The sequence below is a fragment of the Neomonachus schauinslandi genome, chromosome 16 (genome assembly GCF_002201575.2).
Source record: "Neomonachus schauinslandi chromosome 16, ASM220157v2, whole genome shotgun sequence".
In the NCBI taxonomy this organism is placed as follows: domain Eukaryota; kingdom Metazoa; phylum Chordata; class Mammalia; order Carnivora; family Phocidae; genus Neomonachus; species Neomonachus schauinslandi.
In genome coordinates this window covers 42,860,426-42,880,229 of record NC_058418.1, presented here as the reverse complement: position 1 = coordinate 42,880,229, position 19,804 = coordinate 42,860,426, and the positions used below count along the sequence as shown (strand labels likewise).

General features: G+C 33.4%; 1 protein-coding gene across 4 annotated transcripts in view; it reads right to left on the bottom strand.

Moving 5' to 3' along the window:
* NFAT5 (nuclear factor of activated T cells 5) overlaps positions 1-19,804 on the bottom strand; it is a 121,909-nt gene that overhangs the window by 40,702 nt on the left and 61,403 nt on the right. For 3 of the 4 annotated variants that reach the window (XM_021705723.2, XM_044922279.1, XM_021705724.2), the window contains 4 exons: positions 12,491-13,049; positions 6,292-6,484; positions 3,860-4,050; positions 1,461-1,633 (listed from right to left, as the gene is read on the bottom strand). In XM_021705723.2, coding sequence (XP_021561398.1) covers positions 1,461-1,633; positions 3,860-4,050; positions 6,292-6,484; positions 12,491-13,049 — 1,116 coding nt within the window. Of the gene's footprint in view, positions 1-1,460; positions 1,634-3,859; positions 4,051-6,291; positions 6,485-12,490; positions 13,050-13,500; positions 13,515-19,804 lie in introns of those variants that run through there. The other variant, XM_021705725.2, reaches the window with a different exon arrangement.

Here is a 19,804-nt window from a genome sequence, read left to right as displayed (position 1 = left end):
CAAATACACCATTAAAATTGGAAATTCATCCTTTAAGAGTCAAGTTGGGACATACCGTGAATTATAGTAAATCCAGAATTGGAGCACCCCAATTAGAAAAGCTTTAAAACTCAATAAACCATCTACAGATTGTTTATTTTGTCCCTATCTAAATGCAACAGAATGGACATGGAATCTATGATTTGTAAAAGCAGTCTATTTATAATTGCACATCACCCAGAAATAGCCCAAGGAAATACTAGTATCAACACAAATTTGTCATAATAATGAAAAACAGAGAAATCCAATTGAGCTCTCTTGACATCAGAAAGATATTTTAGTACTTAAAAAAAAATTAGAGCATTTGCTAAGCTAGAGTATGGCTACATAATCATTTCGAAGATGAATTAAAAGAAAGGGAAAAATAAGATTTACAAAGGATGAACAATTTGACAAAACTAAAATACAATAACAAAGGTTCTGTAGGGGTAGCAAGGTCATAATACAGAAAACAACCCAAAGGAAATTCAACTGAATGGAACTGAGTCTCTTTTGCTCTTCTGAATTCAGGTACAAATTACAAAAACACAATGCCAAAGAAAATTACACTCAATGAAAATCTTCTTAAGTGACATATAAAGGAAAAAATTTTCCTATTTATTACTTGTAATAATACTTACAGGGAAAGCAGAATATATGGTGAGACACATACAACAACATGATTGAATCTAAACACATACACACACATTTACTTTCTATGCCAAGATTAGCAAAATAAGAATTTCATTTCCCACTTCCCAACACTATAATTTAATGCCGTAATTTGTAATCAGAACTCCAACAGCTGTATATTTACAAAGTTCTGCTTACCTTAGTGTTTCTTCTGTTCTAATAGAAAATAGGCTTAGGATCACAGCAATTTATCACACAATAAAGATGCAGCAAAAAAATCCTTTGGCTTTCCAATTTACTTCAGGTAAACCATTCAGAGTGCATTTTCTTTTTTTTTTTAAGCATGGAGCCCAACAGTGGGGCTTGAACTCATGACCCTGAGGATCAAGACCTGAGCTGATTATCAAGAGTTGGAAGCTTAACCAACTGTGCCACCCAGGTGCCCCTAAAGTACTTTTTCCAAAATTAAAAAGAAATTTTTAAGTAGGCTCCACGCCCAATGTGGGGGGCTTGAATTCATGACCCTGAGATCAAGAGTAGCATTCTCTAGCAACTGAGCCAGCCAGGCAACCCCTCAAATTACTTTTAAAATTAGTATGTGATGATAATAGGGAACTACAAATGCTATACATCTTTAGAAAATTATTTGATATTATCCACCTTTTAGCCTAGAAAATTTGACTACAGCTTTTTAAAATGTTTCAAGTTTTGCAAGATCACAAGCTAGAGCATATGATACATCTGAAATTTAGAGATATCTGCAAATTAACAGAAAAGGAAAAAAATCCAATATATATTTTCTTACTTACTACATAAAATCGGAGAAGAGGGTGTCTGCAGTGTCAAAGTGGAGCCATCTTTCCTTGTGATATTAACTCTAAAAACCAATCTGGCACGAGTGCTTTTTTTCTTGGAACCAGCAATTCCTATTCTGGCTTCAACATCAGCATTCCTCAATTTCAATATCCCTACGCAGTCCACCCTAACACACACAAAAAAAGACATTAACTGATATTTTCTGTTGTATAAATAGTACAATATTCTTAACCAAATACGTCTCTTTTTTTTAGGGGGGGAGGGGCAGAGGGAGAAAGAGAGAATCTTAAGCAAGTTTCATGTGCAGTGTGGAGTCTGACAGGGGCTCGACCTTACATCCCTGAGATCAGGACCTGAGCTGAAATCAAGAGTTGTAGGCTTAACTGACTGAGCCACCCAGGTGCCCCAAATAAGTTTCTTTAAAAATTTTTTTTTGCTAATTATTAATTTTTTGAAAATGTAATACAATCATAAGGTTCAAAATTCAAAAAGTACAGAAGGGTGAATTCTGAATATTCATAATTCTTAATCTTGTCAATTTTTCATTTATAATAATAGTGGAAAAAATAGTAAAGTAAAATCACTATTTCAAAATCTGAACATAAGTAATGGTTTACAGGAGATACTTTTGACATTTTTAAATTTTAGTTTATTTTTTCTGTTTTATTTTCTTTTAAAGATTTTATTTATTGGAGAGAGAGAGAGAACGAGCAGGGGAGAGGTAGAGGTAGAGGGAGAAGCAGACTCCCCACTGAGCAGGAAGCCCAATGCAGGGCTCAATCCCTGGACCCTGAGATCATGACCTGAGCCGAAGGCAGACACTTAATGGGCTGAGCCACCCAGGCGCCCCTTATTTTATTTTTTTAAAAGTATGCTCTCTACCCAACGTTGGGCTCAAACTCACAACGCTGAGATCAAGAGCCAGTCAGGCACCCCAACTGCCATTTTTAAAAAAATAAATGTATCCTCTATTTTTGCAGCTAATTCATATATTAAAATAGAAGGAATGAATTTTACTTAGAAAACAAAACAAAACAGAACTAAGAACTGTCTCCAAAAGAATGGAACACTATATAGCCATTAAAATATATACTATAAAATAAGATTTACTATAAGGAAAATGCTGATGGTAAGTGAAAGCAAGGTCACAAAACAGTGGGTACAGTATTATTTCAATGTTACCAGAAAAAAAGGATGGAAAGATATGTATCAAAATAGTGGTTATTGGGCTCCTGGGTGGCTAATTGGTTAAGCATCTGCCTTCAGCTCAGGTCATGATCCCAGGACCCTGGGATCGAGCCCCGCATGGGTCTCTCTGCTCAGAGTGAAGCCTACTTCTCCTTCTCCCGCAGCCTCTCCTCCAGCTTGTGTGCTCTCTCTCTCACTCACTGTTTCTCTCTCTCAAAAAAAAATAGCGGTTATTTCTGGGAAGTTGGCTTTTGAGAGGTATGTTTTTAGTTTTTTATTATTATTATTCATTTTTCTTTATTATTTTTCATTGTTCTGTATTTTCAACTTATAATGAATAAGCACTATTTTTATAATCAGTAACTCTTTTCTTTCTTCCACTATATACATTTATTTTTATAATTTTCAAAAGTTAAAAAACAAGTCTTTACTAAATATTTTTCAAAATTTCCCCTTCCAATTAACCTCTTACTAACCTATTCAAAACGGCTTTCAAAAGGAAACTCAAAACTAAATATAAATAATTACAACATAAGTCTATCCCTTTTCAATATGTTTGCTGCTGTTATGGTTTAACTTTAGGATTAAAGGACCTTAACAAAAGGCTTAAGGGAAAAAATTCTAAATTTAAATCATTAATATTTCTAATACATTTTAGGCATTGAAAATGCATAAGATGAAAAAAACATAGTCCCAGAACATACTTTTTTTTAATATAGGAAAATAGAAACAGAAGGTGAATTTAGAACAACAATATGCTTTTTCACATTAAAATGGGTCAAGGTACCATGAATGGTCTCCGTCAAAGAGTTTCTAATGCAAACACTAAGAAAGCAGAATTTAGAAAAAAAAAAAAAGAAAAGCAGAATTTAGGAGAGCAAATCAAATTGTTTGTAATTTTTATTTTTTAACATTACTTTTATTAATTCCAACAAGTAAATCCATATTATTTTCAAAAAAGCCAGCATTCCACTTGGCTTTTATTTCCTTGCCTTTCATCATGGGAATTCCATGGCAAAGGGCAAAAGAGTTCATTTTAACCCATTATACCATTCTGCAATAATCTATTTTTGTATTTGTAATGTTTAAAACATTTAAATAAAATACTCAAAATCTTCTTTTTTTACATTAGAAACCAAAATTTTTTTGAGCCCACTGCAAAAGTGCAATGTATACTGAAAAATTTTTTATACTAAGTACTTACGCCAGTGTCATGTTGTTGCTTGGATCAAGACCAACTTCTATAACAGTAGTGCCTTCAATGTCCACTTCTTTACAGGGAGTTGTATTTCGCCCAGTTACCCTGCAGGCCTGATAAAATCCATGTGGTTTCACTCGACCAGAGTCATTACCCACAAACACTTGCAGCACTACTGGCTCATTATGGCCTTCCAGCTGGAGTGAGATAACATGGAACATAAACACTAATTAGCCTTTCAAATAATCTGATTGTCAAATCAAACACTTAAGACCAAGTCCTATATTTATAACTGGATAACAATAAAGAAATCATTTAAATCCTCAAGAAAAACAAAAGTACAATATTTTCATAAAAAGGAGAAATGGCTAAGTTTCTGTACGAAATGTTTTAATTCTGTAATAATCACACTTTGATTAAAATTTTATGTTTAATGATAAATTACCATTTATAATTAATTTGTACAACCAGATGCAAATGAATACACAGTCCTTTAGGTATTTATAAATTTCTGGACTGCCAAAGCATGTGGGTTGTTCAAAATTTACCACCACCACTAATGGAAAATTCACTAAATGGTGTTAGTGGCATCATTATCATCATCATCAAATGAATACACATAGTGAATTTTTTACTCTTTTAAAGCTATTTAAATAGGAAAGTGAAGGGCACCTATATAAATAAAAGGGAAATGGAGCTCATTTGCATAGATTAGATACACACACACACACACACACAACATCATGAAATCCTGGGCCAAAGCATGGTTTGAAAACTGGTATTTCAGACCAGGATCTATGGGTTCTTACAGGTCTCTAACAAGCCTTCATAAGTTATAATTTGTATGCTGAAGAATAAATAAATATTTAAAACAGCATTTGGGAACAAATGTTTCCAATGCAGATTTTTGTTCAGGTTTACAGATAAACCCTGAAGCTGCTAATATAGAATGCATAAAATCACAAAATAACTTGTACAATGTATACCAAAGGGCTTTAAAAAATTCATACATCTTTTCTAACCCAGTATAGCTACATCTGTGAAAAAGTATCAAAATGAGGGAAATAAGCAGATAAATAAACCAATCTACCGAAACCATTAGCAGTACCTAGAACAGTGTCTGGCACTTAAAGGGGTGCATATTTGTTGAATGAATGAATAAATAAACTTTTGAGGTCAGTCAATTCACTCCCTATCATAGTTAGACAATCTAATAACACTTCTGGCCAAAGAGTACTTAAACAAAGCATAACTTAAAGTTAGAGCAATTGGGTTAAAAATACTGACCAAACTATCAACATGTACGGTTAGACAAATATTTACAAAAAGCAAAACTGAAATTTCTTATTTACCTATTATTTGTCCTGAGTTTGGGGGACTGAGGATGGGTTGGTGTGATGAGTAGCAGAGGGATAAGGAATGATGTTGTTGACTATTATTAACCAACCTTATAAATAGCCACGGATAGGTTTCCTGATCCCAAGATTCCACCATTATTTCATTAAAATTTAAAATGAAAGGCAGTCCAATTGAATACTACTCGACTAACACATTTTCACAAACTGTATTTAACAAGAATTTACCATGTGACTAGCCAAAATTCCTCCCTGTTTGATGTTTTATAAGGGGCAGAAACACTTATTAAATATCCCCAACCCAACTCTTTTTTGGTTTGTCTTCAAAGAGAAATACTCTTTCTAACAAAGTTTCCCAGGTACTGAAATTTAAGCCCCCTTTTTTCATTTAGTCTAAATTATGAAAAGATGAAGATTCAGTTGATATCCTATTTCTTAAACTGAAGACTTAAATTATTTATCAATCCATTCTTTTCTGAGATGAACAGTCCTGATTTCTTTGGCCATCTCAAAAACCTTATTTTCCAAGTTCATAGTAATTTCTATAATATTTTTTTAATTCACTTTAAAATTTCTTCTTAAATATTAAGTTTGGGAAGAAATAAATACAGTTGCTACCTATATCAAATATAAGGAGAACATAATTCATGATTTCCAGATATTTATCAGAATACATTCTCACCTCCTCTTTCATCTAAGCTAAAATTCAAATGACATCAAAGTAACAATTATCGGGCTTAGGATTCAGTTTTGCTTTAATTTCCATTATATACACCTAGCAATTCTACCATTCTATTGTAGGCAGCTTTTGCTGGTTAAAAACAAAACTGGAGGCACCTGGGTGGCTCAGTTGGTTGAGCGACTGCCTTAGGCTCGGGTCATGGTCCCGGAGTCCTGGGATCGAATCCCGCATTGGGCTCCCGGGTCGGCGGGGAGCCTGCTTCTCCCTCTGACCCTCTCCCCTCTCATGCTGTTTCTCTCTCTCTCTTTCTCTCAAATAAATAAATAAATAAAATCTTTAAAAAAATAAAATAAAAACAAAACTGGAGAAATTCTTTGTATATTGCTAAATAAAATCAGTACCTTTACTGTAGGAAAGCCTTGCTGTGTTCTATCCTTTACTGAGCCACGGCTACCCTCAGTCAGGTACCGAGCTCTATGCTGGGTCTCAGGCTGTACAACTATCTTCAACTCCTTTCCCTCACTTTTAACAGGATACTGTCCACACAACATAGGGCTCTTCTTTACTCCACTTCCTTTTTGGTTTTCCAATGTTCTGAGAAGTCAAAGCACAACGTGGAAAAAATATCAAAAAGAGTTTTTTTCTACAAAAGTCATCTAAGATAAAGGAAGAAACAGTATAGGCAGTACATTAAAAACAACTGATTATCTTACTGACAATATATAGCCTAAGGGAAGATACATTCCATAAGCAAACTATCTCAAAATTTTGTAGTAAAATTTAACTATACAGTGCAAAAACAAAAAATGCATATGTGTGGTAGGAGGAGGGGAGGAAGACTGAACATAATAAGCCAGGAATAACAGGTAAGAGAATAGCTGATGTCATTATAACCTTTCACATTGTTCTTCAGTCAAAACAAATTTTAACATTTTCTTTTTAAAGATTTTATTTATTTATCTGAGAGAGAGAATGAGATAGAGAGAGAGAGCATGAGAGGGGGGAGGGTCAGAGGGAGAAGCAGACTCCCCGCTGAGCAGGGAGCCCGATGCGGGACTCGATCCCGGGACTCCAGGATCATGACCTGAGCCGAAGGCAGTCGCTTACCCAACTGAGCCACCCAGGCGCACTCAAAACAAATTTTAAAGCTACAAGATTAACTATCATTATCTTCTAATCAGACTTGCAAAGCAAAAGAAAAGTGGGAGTAGCAAAAAAAAAAATAAATAAATAAACAAAAGGCCTTAATAAAACAATTAAAAGTACATGTAGCATACATATTCTTTTGGATATCTTTCTCAGGATAATTTTTCTGAAAAAATTATAATAAAAAAATCAGTGATCCAATTTTTATTGGGAAATTAGATTTACTCTAAAAATCTTTCTTAGAAGTGTAATTTTTCAGAGTATTTTTATTTGTGATTAAATAATTAAAGACCTTAGCATATAAAATCTTTATAAGCTGGGCTTTACAGATAGGAAATCAATTTTTTTTTTTTAAAGATTTTAGTCATTTATTTGACAGAGAAAGACACAGCGAGAAAGGGAACACAAGCAGGGGGAGTGGGAGAGGGAGAAGCAGGCTTTCCGCGGAGCAGAGAGCCTGACGCAGGGCTCGATCCCAGGACTCCAGGATCATGACCTGAGCCGAAGGCAGACGCTTAATGACTGAGCCACCCAGGCACCCAGGAAATCTATTTTTTAATTGTATTTCTTTTTAAATTTTTTTTATTTTTAAAATTTGTATTTCTAATATTTGTTTATCATGCATTTGCTATGTGGAACGTATGTTCAAAGAAAAATACTTCAAATGGTGGTTAGAACTTTAGGTCAATACATTTAATCTGAAGCATTGCAAATGTGACAAATACAAAACAATACTATTAGTTTTAAAATAGATTTAAAATTATCCATGTATGGGGTGCCTGGGTGGCTCAGTTTTTAAGTGTCTGCCTTCGGCTCAGGTCATGATCCCAGGGTCCTGGGATCAAGCCCCACATTGGGCTCTCTGCTCAGTGGGAAGCCTGCTTCTCCCTCTCCCATTCCCCTTGCTTGTGTTCCCTCTCTATCTCTCTGTCAAATAAATAATCTTTTTAAAAAATTAAAAAAAATAAAATTATCCACGTCCTTTTTTTAAAGATGTTATTCATTTGAGAGAAAGTGAGTGAGACAGAGAGAGAGAGAGAGAGCATGAGCAGTGGGAGGGACAGAGGGAGAGAGAGAGAAGCAGACTCCTGGCTGAGAGGAGCAGGGAGCCCGAGACAGGTCTCAATCCCAGGACCTTGGAATGATGACCTGGGCCAAAAGCAGACGCTTAAGTGACTGAGCCACCCAGGCACCCCTACCCATGTACATTTTAAAACAGAGTCAGAGGGGATCCTGGGTAGCTCAGTCAATTAAGGTTGGACTCTTGGTTTCGGCTCAGGTCATAATCTCAGGTTCGTGAGATCAGCCCTGCATGGGGCTCTGTGCTCAGCGGGGAGTCTGCTTGAGATTCTATCTCCCTCTGCCCCTCCCCCCTCAAATGAATAGATAAATCTTAAAAATAAAATAAAATGTCATGGCCTATATTGCTTTCTGTATGACTCACACTGAAAATACAGAAGCCAAGAGATGACTGTGGACAAAAATCTCCAAAAGCAAACAGGTCCCAAGAGGAACATTATGAATTCAAAGAAGAACAATGGTGGCTAAGAAGCCTTAAAAATGGCCCTAAGGTTTAACCCTCCATCTCTAACCAAGTTGTTGCCTCTATTACCAAAAACAAAAAGAGGAAATATTGGGGCACCTGGGTGACTCAGTCATTAAGCGTCTGTCTTCGGCTCAGGTCATGATCCCAGGGTCCTGGGATCGAGCCCCGCATCGGGCTCCCTCCTCCATGGGAAGCCTGCTTTTCCCTCTCCCACTCCCCCTGCTTGTGTTCCCTTTCTCGCTGTGTCTCTCTCTGTCAAAATAAATAAATAAAATCTTAAAAAAAAAAAAAGAGCAAATATTGTATTCTCAATGGAACCAGGGACTGGAGTGAACCTCATGGCTAGGAAAGGGACAGAAGAATGGAGAAAAGAAGGAATGCAAAGGAATGGGTGAAGACTGACAAGTTAAGTGGGAGAGCTCTGAGGGCTAGTACTGTGCTCCATCATCTTAATATTCCCTGAATCCTGCATAATTCCTGAAACCGAAGGTGCTGAGAAAATAGTCCTTGTTGAAGGCAAATAGGAAAAAGGAACAAAGAAGGAAAGAAGAAAAAAGAGCACCTACTTTAATAGTAAGATGAGAAAGACTGGATCCTAACTGGCCAAGGAATGCCATTCATGTAAGTTTGACATACGTAAGTCAAAGATTACCTGTGTAACTCATTTAAAAGGCCCTAGAAGAATAAATTCTACGAATCAAAGAGTTGAAACTGGAACAATGGGCAACAAATCCTATTTTCCTTTTCATCTTTCTGGGCAGAAATTCAAACATTTGCTTTCAATACAACGTGCTCTCAATACATTTGCTCTTATCTATGAAAACCGACAATGGTATCATTTTTTGCTTATTTTAAAACCAAAGCAAAAACACTCACAGCAACTATGTAAAAACACCCCCCAAATATTCACTGAAAAGAAAATACAGCAAAATGCTAAAAGCAGTTGTACTGAGTGACTGGATTATGGGTTATCTGTTTTCTTCTATTTTTCCAAATGTTTGTAATTAATATGTATTAATTTTATGATAAGAAAAGGGAACACTTAGTTTGAAATATAAGGAAAATTTAGCATATGTCAATGAATTTGGCAAGATACAGTTTTTATATTCACTTATGCTAGCCAAGCTAATATTTATGAGGATAAACAGATGAATACGAGTTTTACTATTTCAGTAAAACAAAATATTTCATTTGGGATGAAGGCTGCTAATTGAGTTGACAAGTATACACAGTCTTAAAAAAGAACAGTCCATGTAACTAAACAACTTCTGAAATGATACTTTTAAAAGCCCTCAAAACTATCTTTATTCTCTAAAGCTTAAATGTAAAGATGGAATACATATATATACTTAGATCTTTAGACATGTAAAAAAATGAAAATGTCAACTAATCCTTGGAAAAGTAGTCAATTAAATTACTAATTTTTAAGGCACGATGGCTTAAGAACAAACAAGAAAGTAGCAGTTAATTGTATGGGATTTTACTTTTAAATGACATCTAAAAGGTAAATCCAGTTTTGGCATACTCTTCAGAAGTCTTAAGATGACATTCTAATTCCTTTGTGTTACACATCCTTTTGGTTGTCTATGTAACAAAAAAATAATTTCTACTACAAAATGCCTAAAAAGGGTTTCACATCCAGATGACATCATGTCTTAATTTCTATAAATATCTAGAAGAGACATAGGGCTACTGATTCTCAGGACATTTAGTTGAAGAATTTAAGAATGACATAGCTAGGAATGTTTAAATACTAAGTAGTTCCTTTTCAAATGATTGTGTTTTCTTAATAAACTCTAACTTTTATATAATATTTTAATTATACAAAAATGCTATTGCCATCTTGAAGATCAATAAAACTGCTGTATACAACATATTTGAGAGTATATTTCCTATAATTTAGCATTATAGAAATTGTAAATATATGGCACATTAGATCTAAGGCTATATATACCTTATCCCTCAAAAGATTTCTAAATTTCTTTCATGTTTCTAGAACCTTTCTTGTTGAAGAATATAGGACATTAGTTTGAGATCCTCTTAATAACTGCTTTGAAAAGCCTATTTTTCTATATATTTACATAAACTTTTATCCTCTCCTTGATATAGTTCTTATAAATTCAAAATGAAAACTTCTTCCATCATTTCTATTTGCTAGTGCCAAATATTTTTCCATTACCTAAGAAGCTGGACATTTCTTCTGCTGCTTGATGAGTTTCTGTTCCATGAATTATTTCATGAGAGATTTTTGTCTTGACAAATGTTATTATACTTTCCCTGGGTAACCTCAAATCATTTCTAAGATATATCTATCATACAAAAGCAGAAGCAGAAAAGATGTAGGTCAAGATATCTCTTTAATAGGAACTGCAAATCATATGTGTTGACTAACCCTATGTCAAAATTTTATTTGTTCATTTGGATCTTTAACATTTATTTCAATATAAAAATGAAAATCTCTCTTCTGGAACTTAAAAAAAAATTTTTTTTTTTTTGCCTTGAAGCCCAAATAAACACCCGTATTTAATGACAGATACACATGAGCCTTTTAAATCTGTGCAACTATGTTTCAGAGCATTATTCTACAGGTATTTGTAAAAATATTTTTTAAATTTATTTTTTAAAGGGCAAAATTTTAGGAAAGGGTGTATTTTTTTTTTTTTTTTTTTAAGATAATTTCCTAATCTGGACTTTCTGAAAAGAAAAAACATTTAAATGTTTACTTTTATTTAACTATATCACCCCAAAGAAGTTCTAAGTGAGAGGAGAAAAGAAAACAGTATAGAATAATTACACTTAAATGGTAGATAAATGGTAGCTATTACTTTAAAAATGTACTGACAGAATATTTAAGAACAAGTTTAATGTACATTAAAAAATATTCTCTACAATACTCAACCAGATTTCTGACTTAAAAGATATAAATGATGTCATCAAGTAGTAAACCAACCTAACGCTTCTCCATCACTCTCTGTAACAACCTGAAATTGTAGGAGGTTCTGGATCAACTAAAGACCATATGCTGCCTCCCGAAGAGTAATCTCTCAAAATCCAGAGTTAAATTTTATCAAATTATGTTGAATGTACTATAGGAAAATCTAATTTAAAAAGTCTAGCAATTAAATATAATAAAAGTACTAAAGGAATTAAGAAGTTAAAAATAAGTCATAGTATTCTATACTATAGCAATAAATATTGTGTACTATGGCCACTGAAATATATTTATATGCAGATATATTTATAGTGAGTGCTGTGAACTGGCAGAGATGAATGAAAACTCAAACATGTACCATGACCTGTCCTATCACCCTTCCAGTACATAAACCCAGATTCACAGGAAAAAAAATTAGTGATGTATTTTTTAAAAAATATCAGCACAATGCATCAAAGAAAAAGCTTAAAATAAATACATGAATCTAAATGATGAGACTCAAACCATCAATTTAGTTTTTTCTTGTTTTCATCAAAAGAAAAAAGTCTAAAATCCTCATAGAAATGGAAATGGGTTGAACCATATGGGGAGACAACATGAAAGAACACAAACTAGCCCTTTTCAAATGTTTTGAGTTAACTACGGCCATTACACTCTAGTTATTTCTCTGAGTAAAAATATTTTTAAATCCTTTTAAAATACAAATCCATTTGTGAAATTTAAGTTATTTCAAAACAGATTATTTTCTACTAATCATACCCATAAGATACCTATTGCTAAAATCTATTAATATTTTTCTCTAGTGAAACTTGGTAATTTTAAATTCGAATTTTCATCTCAATGATAAAATCAGTATCTTTGCTTTATATGCACACTTGAATTGAGCAATTACAAAAACTGGGGAATGATTTATTTATTTATTTTTTGTTTTGTTTTGCACAATGGTGATAGAACTTTAAAAAATGTGAATACCAACCCATTTCCTGCTTTTGAGTTGCCTTTGTTGTCCGTGGTAAGCTGAGAAAGCACATAGTGAGGTGCTTTGGCACTGTCGGCATCAAATATATCCATATTAGATTCTTCACAGTCTCGTCGTTTGACCCCCGGCCTCTGCTTTGGATTTCGTTTTCGTGATTTACGAGGTACCTCAGTGTTATCATTGTAGGAACTGGTGCTCATGTTACTGAAGTTGGAGGGGGAATCCTCCATCCACATACTGCAGCTCTGCTCTGATTCCAATCCACACCCCTCATCCTGGCAGGACATCCGACTGTTATCCAGCAAGTCCTCAGGTGGTGGTGAGATGTACAAGACTGTGTGCCTCTTCGGTGTTGATGGATGCTGCTGAACTGTGTTACTGGTTAACTGCTTTTCACTTACCCCTCTGTTACTTACCCCCAAGGCTGAGGAGCAGCTCTCCACTTGCATAGCCTTGCTGTCGGTGACTGAGGTAGAATAAATGGTAGGGCTGGAAGAGGTGGTAAAGGAGCTGCAAGCACCGCCCATGGAGGAAGAGGAGGGAGCTGAAGAAGCATCTGCGGTGTACAATTTAAGAGTAAATACACTATACATATTTTCACCTATGCTGGCTAGCAGTCCCATTGAAAATGTGATTCGTGAACTGATTGTTTTTCCCCAAAATGAATAGTTGGAATTTGGTTAAGTTTTAGAATATAAATGCTTCAAGCAATACAAGGCCTAAAAAAATGCAATTTTAAAAAATGCCCAAATAGCGATATTTTACTTGTGCTATAATTGATAGATTTTTAAAAATCTAATTTAATGTTTTAAGCTGTAAAGCAAGAATAAAGCTTTTATTGCCTCAGCTGGATGTTCTGTTGAATTTTAATCATTTAAAATAATAAAGAAAACCCCAATATGAAATATATGCTTGTGGTCCACATTCAATGCCAATTAAATAATCCATTATAGAATTTGAAAAGTGGGACTGTGCTTAGCCACAAAATATTAAAATAAGTTTCTAACCTATGAAGCAGAGAACTACAGGTCATTTTTAATGCAGACACTCCCTGCTTCAGAGGCAAATCCTGGAATAAAAATATGAGAAAATAAATGAGAAAAGAGCTGCTGATTATTCCAGATATCAATTATAAAATGAGAAATAAATAGAAAAATATATAATCAACTGAATTGGAGGCAAAATGGAACTGGTACCGTCACTATGATTGTTGTAAAATCTAGAATAAAAGTGAAAAAAGTTTGATTTGGAATATGCTGGGCTGTGGAAGATAAGGAAGTTAACCACTAAGGGTATCCAGAAGTTGGAAATGGCAGTTCAAAACCATAATCTCTAAAATAAATAAATCCATCCTTTATGGGAGAATTAATAAGTAGAGTAAGGACTGATTATTGGATGGATTTCTCTTACAAAGTACTTGATTACACACTCAGCAATTGTTTACCACTATTGATTTCCTCTCTTTAAAGGGCCTGCTTGATTTTAACCATTAAGGGAATTTCTTAATATAAGTAACAGTAACTTTTATTGACTGAAGCCTAACAGAAAAGAGTTAAACAAGAAATTCTAGTGCTGGGGAAGCACTAAAATTAGTTTCTATAAAAAGGTCTTTTACAAAGCCATTTATTTATTATGCCTAGCAAGAAAGATTTAAGTAGATCTTTTCAAAACATGTGGCAACTGGCAGAAGAACTTGTTGAAAAATACTACTACTTTAAGCCTTTACAGCACAACCTCAAAGGCACACTAATAATGTTAAGGTTGGAAGTTGTCAGTTCTTAAAATTTTAGAAATACCATTTGATCTTGTATAAGACATGGGAAGGTTCACAGTCATACACACATAAAACTAAAAATAGGTAACATGGGACAGAGAGCTAAAAGATATGTTTAAATCTAAAATCAGTTTTTATCTATAGCCAAGTGTGCCACTGTGTTACAGTGGTAGGATAAAATTTAAAACTGATGTGCAGTCATTGGAATTGGCAATATTTTTATCAATTATAATCTAAACAGTGAGTGTAAGAACGCCAGTGTTCAGACAATCAAAAGCCAAGTGCCAAAGATCTATTTTTAAATTAAAAACATGTACCAGAACACTTAAGTCATTTGAAAGAGCTAAATTCATCCATAATTTCTCACTGCTGTCAAGGCTGAAGAGCATAATAATTAATATTAGCCATTAATGATGTGATCTACATAATGTCACATGGAAATATTTTTCCCAACTACCAGGAGTCAAAGAACCTAGGGCAATTAGATGATACCAGTTCCATTTTCCAGTTTGTATCTTTGTCAAATGCAGTAGCTGAAATTGGAAAATTCAGTCACTTTAAACTGCATTCCAATTTAAAGAAAAATTTATCAATTTCGTATCATGCATTAATGCAATGTTTTCTTAGTAAATAAATATTTTAAAAAGATTTGTAAAAACTACAAAATCTAGATGCTAATGTCAGTGACAGTTTAGGAGCTGATTTGTAGCCACTTTGGGTTTAAACAACAAGTTTTTTCCTTGTTTTTTTGAAAAATACTATAAAAATCATTTTTAAAATAGAGAAGGTATTATGTATAACATTCCTCCATCTGTTCCAACTATTGGCAAAAATGAAACTGAATTTGTGTGTGTGTATAAGCCTATGTTCTTCATCTTCAGAGAAATAAAAGTACGCAGCATGCAGGATTTGCAGTGGAACACACAAAACATGCAGCATGAATGCTGTGAACGTGTATTTCTGTGAAGCGGCTTTCCCCCACCCACCTTTTTTTAATCTAAGTATCATGCACATGAGAATGCAGAATATGAACATCTCAGGGATCCCTGTCCATGACAGATGAAAAGTACTGGTGAAAAGTAATCATGAACTCAAAAAAGCAAGTTATGTGATATTCATGAATTTAATATGCAAGACATAGCCTAGCATTGCTCTTAAAGGTATATATGATTTTATCTTGCAAATCTTATCAAAGCAATCATGGTTATAAAACCCAATTGATATAATCATACATAAATGTCTGTTCTGGGACAGGTATGCCAAGCTGTGATCTCATACCCTACATAAATTAAAATATTCTATACATTTTCCCTGGACACCTAACATACAATTTTTATATTTTACCTGCAGTTTCCTGGATATACTTATTAAATAAAAAAGTTCATTAGCACAAAACTATGAAACTGAAAACATAAACTCTGTCAGAAGACAGCAGTAAGCATCCTTTAATTAAAAAATATTATTACTTTTTAAAGCCTATCTCAGTTTGAGCCTAAATTACAAAAGATTCTATTCATTTTAAGACTATAACAAGTAAGACAAATTTTTAAAACTATAAAACTCTTTACAACAATATCACCGTTACGTTGATAATGACGATAATGGTGTATAAAATCCTTCACATAAAGATGTTTTTACATTTTGGTTAGCAAGACATCACCTAAGTGTAATAATAATGCCAAATGAGGTGGTGAAGTGTAGAATAAAAACTATGGGCCCTTTCTAAGATCTTTCTTAGACCCTCCCAAAACCTAACAAAACCTGACTTGCATGTAGTAAAAATTTAAGTTTTTTATTAAATTGATTAATTGGAAGCCAATATTTGAGAACTATGTTGAATTATATTAAAGTTATATTGGCCAATATATTGGCCCAAAAACATATCTTACTATAATAGCATTATCTGATACAGGGAAGGGTTTAGAAGTAACTTAAGAGTTTAGAGGTAACTATTTGCTATTTCTACAAAGAGTGTGCTAAAAACTTTCTTTCTTGAAACTATATATAAACCAAATTATCTACTTGCATATTAATCCATAAATTTACTAAGAATAAAAAATCCTTAATATTATCTATTAAAACTACATTAAATTATATCAAAAACATTTTAGATTTCTAAACACAAATTTCTCATTCCCAAGCAGTCCCAGAAAAGCACTCAAGAACATTACTGGGAATACTGTAAATGTACTTAAAATATCTACAAAGACCTTTCAGTCACTATATAATTAAATATCAAGAAACAGCTTAATTGACTTTCTACAGAACTAAAATTCTAATGTAATCCTGCCTCATCTATATATTCTTTTTTATTTTTAAATTGTTATAAACAAAATATGCTAACTACCCTTCCCCCCCTTTTTTGGTTTTGAGTCTCTTTCTGTTAGGAATGTATAGACTATGTTTCACTGCTGCATATTAAAAGTACAAAAACTCCAAAAAAATTTTTTTAATAATTGCTTTTATTTTCTAAGCAGAATAGTTGTAATGTATTTCTATTTTATACCTTTATAATTTTATTTGTTCTTTTATTTTTTATTCAAATTCATTTACTTAACATATAATGTATTATTTATTTCAGGGGTATAGGTCTGTGATTCATCAGTTTATCTGTTCTTTTAAATCCCTTACCAATCCTTTGCAAAGTTGTCAGTTTTTCTTAAAATTTTTTCTTAAAATTATTCTTTTACCTAAGTAACACATGAATAAATTTTTCATTTTTTTCTTTTATGAAAAAATTATCTTTGAACCTAGAGGAATTTTATTTTTCCATAAATTTTTTCGTGACTAGAGAGCATGGTGAACCAAAGGGAAAACTGTTTCTACATTTACTAATGAAAATTTACAATTTTAAAAGAATACATTAATTCTAAAATGTGTAAGTGAAAGGAAAAATCACATCTATAGTGTTCTATGTCTAAGTCTAATAATTCTATTATTAGCAGTAGCCAATTACTAGACCAAATGCCAGTAATGATGGTGAATATAAGTTGTATATTATATGCTTTTAAGAACTGATGGAATCATTAAGGTTCACTATGAATATTCAAAGTAGTTGGGATAAGGAGAATAGCAGATAATGCCTACATAGATATCCCAGAATTTCTAAGTATTATTAATTTGATGAGAAAGATGAAAATGGACTTTTAAATGCTACCACATACAGACACTTGTGTAGATTTTATATACTCCTTGCTTAAACTATATTTTAAAATTAAGAACTATTATAGTTCTAGTTTTGTGAACCAGAAATTAATTACCATATCATTTTAGTGCTTAAAATACCATTAAAAAAAAAGGATAACACTTTATATGGAACTAACTAAACTTTTTATGGAAAGCTTTGAAATTGGAAATATTCTTTAAAGTCCTCAAAAGAAACAAATACCTTTCACTAATTTAAAATATGTGACAGCAATGGCATTTAACTGAGCTTCCAAGATAAAAATGTGATCCCTAGTATTTAAATATGCACATATATTTTATAACTTTTCAACATCAGGGCAAAATCAGTTGAGCTTCCTAATAAAGTCATTAAAAGCCATAAAATTTTGCAAGTGTGCTTAAGTGAACCAATAGTGGAACGGAGAAGGAGTAAACCATTGACTGTTTAGAAAATAATCTTAAAAAACAATCCAGATATTTGGAAACATTTCTGGTCTAAAATACTTATTGTTCAAACTTAGTTATCCTTTTTCAGTATTTCATTTTCTTTCTGGTAACAATGACTTCAAATCTAAACATCTTGCCTGATAAAAGTCACCAGATACAAGGACATAATTTTAGATCAAAGAAGAAAGATATTGAGAGAAAAAAATTGTAAGGCCAACATTCATGTTGCTAAGGGATTGAAAAATCTAGAACACACAAAGTGGCTGCAAACCTGCTTTGTCAACACCTTACATGCCAACCTTCGTTTTCTACTTTTCTTCTTCTTCTTCTTATAGTATTAATGTAAAGTTTAAAACTTTACAAAAAGTTTTTAGTTTCAATCAGTATCAATCCACTATTTAGAAACAAAAAAAGAAAGGAAGGAAGGAAGAAAGAAAGAAAGAAAAAAAGACTTATGAAGAAGTCTGAAAACGAGACCGACCTATACCCTGGGTGAGATTGGATGGGTTAAGTGTCTCTGGCACTATTTGTCTTCACTATTGACAGACACTGTCACACAACCCACCACACGATGCCTGTCTCTGAATGGCGAAGCTAGAATGCAAGTTAAGTGTATTAATAGAAAAAACAACTAGCATCCCAGCATATAAAATAAGCAATCCAGATTACTTTACCAAAAACAAAAACAAAAAACAAAATTGTAGGGTTGATCATTTAATTTACATGTTTAACAATTTCAATTTCCATTTGTACTTTTCCCACCCAACATAAGCTTACATGCCACAATAAGCAATGTTTTAAAACAAACTTTAAAAAAATTAAATTATCAACATCCAAATAAATGCATGTGGAAAAATTTCGTATCCAAAATTTTTGTTAACTCATATTCACCAATGTGTTCTGTATACTAATGCAATCTAATCCATAAGCCAGAATGCCCTCTCTCAGGTGTTTTTAGGTTGTGCCTTTACCCAAATTCCTTTAAAGAGTAGAAGAGAATACGCTCTGATCAAAACACTCAAGCAGAAAGAAATATCTGTATTTTATTTTATTTTTTTCAAGATTTTATTTATCGGAGAGAGAAAGGGAGAGAGAGCGATTGATGTGCAAGGAGCATGAGCAGGGTGGAGGGGCAGAGGAAGAAGCTGACTCTGCTGAGCAGGGAGGCCTACTCAGGGCTCAATCCCAGGACCCTGGGATCATGACCTGAGCCCAGGGGAGCTGCTTAACTGACTGAGCCACCCAGGCGCCCCAGAAATTTCTGTATTTTAGCAGCAAAAGAATCTTTTCATTTCTCAGGCCAACTTCCACATACGTCCTCATACCCCTCAAAAAAAGTTAACAATTTTCACTTTTAAATTAGACATGCTATTGTACATAAAACGGTTGATCCTAGAGGCGCTATTTAAAAAAATAACTATTAGCACTATGGCTGAAGCTGAAAGACTTGTTACTGATTTATTGGAAACCATCTTTTTCTTCCCCAGTCCATCAAATTGCCAATCAGGGTTCTAATACTACACAATAATTATTCTCCCATTTTTAATCTAAATTCTCCTAAAATAATTATTTTTACCTTGTCAGAGTACGGGGAGGGGAAGAGGGAAAGGGAGAGAGATAATCTTAAGCAGGCTCCATGCCCAGCACAGAGCATAATGCTGGGCTCAATCTCACTACCCCTGAGATCATGACCTGAGCCGAAATCAAGAGTCAGATGCTTAACCGAATGAGCCACCCAGGTGCCCCTATTCACAGGATGTTTATTAAAGAATGTTAACCGAAAAATAAAATGCTCACAAAATTTGTAAGTGTCCTGACATTTATAGCAATGCTTTAAACATATCTTTTGTCTTATTCAATCCTAAGTATCTAAGCACAGTGTAAAATATGTACTAGGTATATATTATGCAATTTGGTTTTTAAAT